The sequence below is a fragment of the Egretta garzetta genome, unplaced genomic scaffold, assembly GCF_000687185.1.
Source record: "Egretta garzetta isolate BGI_Z169 unplaced genomic scaffold, ASM68718v1 scaffold417, whole genome shotgun sequence".
Lineage (NCBI taxonomy): Eukaryota > Metazoa > Chordata > Aves > Pelecaniformes > Ardeidae > Egretta > Egretta garzetta.
This window is the reverse complement of record NW_009260227.1, coordinates 825,255-830,213: the sequence shown is the minus strand read 5'-3', so window position 1 is coordinate 830,213 and position 4,959 is coordinate 825,255. Positions and strand designations below refer to the sequence as shown.

Genomic DNA, 4,959 nt, shown 5'->3' with positions numbered 1-4,959 from the left:
TCAAACATCTACTGACTGTGGATCCACCAGCTTTCTGCCCTCCTCTGAAGCTCTCACGCAACGCCAGCACCGCCTGAGTGCACTTCTAGAGTTACGAAGATCCCATCTGTCACACCTTTAAATAATTGGCTGATCGTTACGAATTCATTCGGTATTCATTGTGATAATGTTAATCAAGATGAATTAATAGAGTCCTCATACTGTACGTGCTCCCCGGGGAATTCCGCCACCGTTTAGAAATTAATTAATGGACCTATAATTTTAGTGGTGCTGCCCATGCAATCACCGTTCTCGGCAGGCATGAAGCAGGTACCCGATCGCAGGATGTCAGCGCAGGCCACAGAGTTAAACCATTACTGCTGATGTTCCTTCCCTGCCAACACTGGCTGAGATGTTCTAGGGGTCTGAAAGGAAAGCGGGTCTCCAGCTGCCGGAGCAAGGCTCCGGAGGCAATGCCAGGGAAATGGGGTGCTCCACATCTATCTACACCTGCATTTCTCCCACTGGGAAGCAAGTGCTGCTGCTGAAGACATGGGAGACTTCATGGCTTCTTTTTAGTCACCCAAGGCGGGAGATTAGACTTTCCTCCCTCCGTTTCCTCCTCCTGCCACACCTATCCCGCGGGATCCAGCACGCTCCATGGCTCTGCCCACCTGCGAAGCAGCCAGGGCAACGCCAGCCCCCCGCACATGAAGCGCTGTGCCTGCACCGTACCGCTCACCTTTAAAGGCATTTTCTGGATGTCTCAATCTCTCCATTGAAGGCTTTCCCACCAAGCTGGAAATGACGCAAACGGACAAGAAAGACAGGAGTGAGGAAAGGGGTTGGGCAACCTTGCAACCACTCCATGACAATGGCTCCAAGGAGCAGCTTTTCTTTGTCACCGAGGAATCCTCTATCAAACACCTATTGTTTTGGGTGAGTGTGGGGATGGGGCCACGAGCACCCCAAGCTCTGCCCAGCCATGTTCCTTGGAGGCTCCAGCCATGCATCGTGTTCCTATCAAAAGCAACGCGTTACCATCTTTTCTCCTCCCTCCAAGCCCGTGCTCTCTCCAGCTACGTTTCTGCCTACAGCCCCACCTGGCAGAGCCGCTGCCCCCTGTGCAACCCATCCTTACTTGGGCCAGGAAGCTTTGTTTCCGAGCACCAAAGGATTACACTCTGCGGAGCCGGGGAGGTCCCCTGGGTGCCCCGGCCTCCCAGCCCATGGCAATCCCTCCACACCACGAGCAGAGGCTCTGCGCATCATGGGTGACCCCCTAAACCAAGCATGGTGGGGTCTGCTCGACACTCGGTGCAGCTCCCTGTTTAATGAATGCTCTGGACAAGACTTCAGAGCTCTTCAAAGCGAGCTGGGCTGGAGCGCTGCTCGCCGCAGCCCGAGCCACGGGGCAGAGGGATGGGTTTATTTGGCCGGGCAGGGAGGCACGTGTGGCTCTGAAGATCATAGAATCATAGAATGTTTTGGGTGGGAAGGGACCCCTAGAGCTCACCCAGCACAACCCCCCTGCAGGAGCAGGGACACCTTTAACCACAGCAGGTTGCTTACAGCCCCGGCCAACCTGACCTGGAATGTTCCCAGGGATGGGGCCTCCACCACCTCTCTGGGCAACCCCTGCCAGGGTTTCACCACCCTCACTGGAAAGAATTTCTTCCTTAGATCCAGCCTAAACCTACCCTGCTTCCGTTTAAAGCCATCCCCCCTTGTCCTGTCCCAGCTGGCCCTACTAAAAAGCTTGTCCCCCCCTTTCCTCTGGGCCCCCTTTAAGCCCTGAGCGGCCGCACTCAGCTCTGCCCGCAGCCTTCTCTTCTCCAGGCTCAACACCCCCAACTCTCCCAGCCTGGCCTCACAGCAGAGGGGCTCCAGCCCTCGGAGCATTTTAGTAGCCCTAGATGTAAGGGGAGATGGCAGCAGAGAACTGAGCAGCACCACGGGGTCATTTTCACATCATGTCTGGTAAAAGCCTGTTTCTGCCAGCAGTTTAAAACACATGCAGTCAGCATTTAAAAAGAGCATTTAGAAGAGGCACTGCCAGGGAGTTTTAGATCCTAAATCTAAATTCCAGTAAGGGGAGGGATCTCTTTTTACGAGACCGAATTTCTTTTATCCTCCCAATGAGAAAAAAACTCGTTATTGCTACTGCTAGGGAATGCAACTGAGTTGGAACAGCCGGTGCTCGGCGCCGGTGCCCGAGCCGTGGCCGCTGATGAGGAGGACGCCAATTCACGGAGTCTCCCTGCCCGTCCCGAGCGAGGTGTGCGCTACAAACAGCACGCGGCTGGGACACACGCAGGACCCCGGCAGCAGGGTGATTAGCACCCAGCGAATTAAACGTGATCTTTATCTCGCCAGTGCCCCCGCATCAGCTCCGGTTCTCCAGGATGCGACATCCCATGTTGCACGGAGAAAGAAGGGCCTGGCCCTGGTGGCAGCATTCGTCACCCAAAATGCTCTCGGCCCCGACAGCTTTCGCATCTCTGCTTGGTGGGGCCCTGCAGGGAAAGGGATGGGCTCGGGGTATCGGCCATCGCTGCGGACGGTGCGAAACGGGGAGCACAAGTTCCAGGGCAGCAAAGAACCCGGCGAGCGCTGTCAGCTTTCCTTGCCCCCCTGCTCCCCAGTGCTGTGCTCGGTGCCTCTGGGCGCTGGCTCATTTATAACGTTCAGCCATCCCATCATCCGGGTACCATTCTGGGATCTAACACCATTCCGGAGCCTGTAAGAGGCCCTGGCTGTGGCGCAAAAGCAAAATATATAACTGAGACAGGCACATTTTTGGCAGCCCGGCGCAGGCAGCCCTTGGCAGGGCTCGTGCTGGCTCTGGTGCACATGGCGCTGCCACGGTGCCAACAGGCAGGAGCCTGCTGGAGCCTCCCAACGAAGCAAAGGTACCTGCAGCACCCATGGGTGCCCAGGCCAGGCGCTCTCGTGCCTCACCTTCTCTCTTCATCCCCATGGCAAGACACTTCTGGTAGCGGCAGTACTGGCAGCGGTTGCGCTGGCGCTTGTCGATCAGGCAGTCCTTGTTGTCACGGCAGGTGTAGGTCAGGTCTTTCCGCACCGTGCGCTTGAAGAAGCCTTTGCAGCCCTCGCAGCTGTACACCCCATAATGTTTACCTGCAGGGGGGGGTTGGGATGCAACTCGGGTTAAAAGGATTCGCTGCGTGTCCCGGGTGCCCCCCTTTGCTCTCCCCCTTCACCATAAAGACCGTCAGCTTTTCCCGGGGCCTCTCCCAGCTGTGCCTGGGGGAAGCAGAGGTTTCTCGGAGCCGTGAGCAGGAGCTCAAGAGCAGCGGCTTCGCCTTGACGTCCATAAAATCAGGATGCCTTCCGCTGGCTACAACCTGCCTTATATCAAGGAGAACCCCTTGCCATTTCTTAGCCAAACATCAGGGGTGAGGCAGCGCAGCAGTGAAACAAGGGGGAACCCCCCTGTACCCTCTGAAATTCATCAGACCCCCCATGCCAGACACAGGACCCAGCCTGCTCTGCCCCACGCTCCCACCCTCCTCTTCCAGCCTGGGAGCCCGACAGGCGCAGGACGTGTCCCTCAGGACCTCACAAACCAGGCCACCAGAGCACTTCTGGCGCAGAAAGCTTTTAAACCAGCAGGAGAATAAAGGGAATTAGCACATCTTTATCTCCCAGGAGGGGAGAGGCTCCAAGCCAAGCACAGCTTTTTATCGGGCGCTATGTGACAATTCCACTATGGATCACGGGACGGGTAGAGAGGGGGACACTCACTAACACCTCCGACTTCCGAAGGGGCCGCGCTGCTCGGGGCTGAGGAGGTAACGCCACTGCTAAGCAGAGACCTGGGGTCCCCTGGCTTGGGTCAGAGCCCACCCCAGACCAGACGGGTTGGGGAAGGCTGGTCACCGAGGGACTTTTAGTCCCCTCTTCCGAGGGCACGGGCGGCTCCTCTCCCAGTGGAGAGTCCCTGCAGGAGCTCGCTGTGCTGGGGAACCGTGCAAACCCTCACCACCCTCTCCCAGGGCATCTCCAGAGCCTCTCCCGGGGCAGGCACCAGCCTTACCTGAAGATCTGTCCCCACAGATGGCACATATGTGCTTGGTGAAGGAGGCCATCGTTCCTGAGGGATGTGCTGGCACTTTGAGGACTCCATTGAGTCCCAGGGGTGGCTTAATGTCCTCTGAGCTGCTGACAGGGTTCATGGGCGAGTTGAGCTGTCGAGACAGAAGCACGGTGCTCAGCGGGAACGCGGGGCACGCGGATGCGGGGCTGAGCCAGCTCCGCAGCAGGGCTGGCACTCAGACACGGGGCAGGAGTGCCAGGCAGGGGACAAGCTTCCAATGGGGACACACACTGCTTAAAACCCCCACCCCCAAAGCTGAACCCAGAGGATTTGAGCATGTGTGTCCAGTGACCGAAGGCACAAGCGCTCATCTGCTGCCCCAGCACAAAAGCCGGTGCAGCTCTAAGCTGGCAGGGGGATGCCACCGGCTCTCGCTGCCAGCACCAGGACAGCAGGAGCAGGACACAGCAAGTGCCCCGTGTGCCACCAGGAGCCACGCAGGGCTGACACCGCCCGCCCCACCAAGGATCATAGCATCACAGAATGTTTTGGGCTGGAAGGCACCCCCAGAGGTCACCCAGCCCAACCCCCCTGCAGGAGCAGGGACACCTTGAACCACAGCAGGTTGCTCACAGCCCCGGCCAACCTGGCCTGGAATGTTCCCAGGGATGGGGCCTCCACCCCCTCTCTGGGCAACCCCTGCCAGGGTTTCACCACCCTCACTGGAAAGAATTTCTTCCTTAGATCCAGCCTAAACCTACCCTGCTTCTTGTCCTGTCCCAGCTAGCCCTACTAAAACGCTTGTCCCCCCCTTTCCTCTGGGCCCCCTTGAAGCCCTGAGCGGCCGCACTCAGCCCTGCCCGCAGCCTTCTCTTCTCCAGGCTGAACACCCCCAACTCTCCCAGCCTGGCCTCACAGCA

General features: G+C 58.2%; 1 protein-coding gene across 2 annotated transcripts in view; it reads right to left on the bottom strand.

Annotated features, from left to right (window-relative positions):
- RXRA (retinoid X receptor alpha) overlaps positions 1–4,959 on the bottom strand; it is a 72,127-nt gene that overhangs the window by 28,545 nt on the left and 38,623 nt on the right. For both annotated transcript variants that reach the window (XM_035897664.1, XM_009642261.2), the window contains exons 3-4: positions 4,040–4,190; positions 2,941–3,120 (exon numbers count right to left, since the gene is read on the bottom strand). In XM_035897664.1, coding sequence (XP_035753557.1) covers positions 2,941–3,120; positions 4,040–4,190 — 331 coding nt within the window. The remainder of the gene's footprint in view (positions 1–2,940; positions 3,121–4,039; positions 4,191–4,959) is intronic.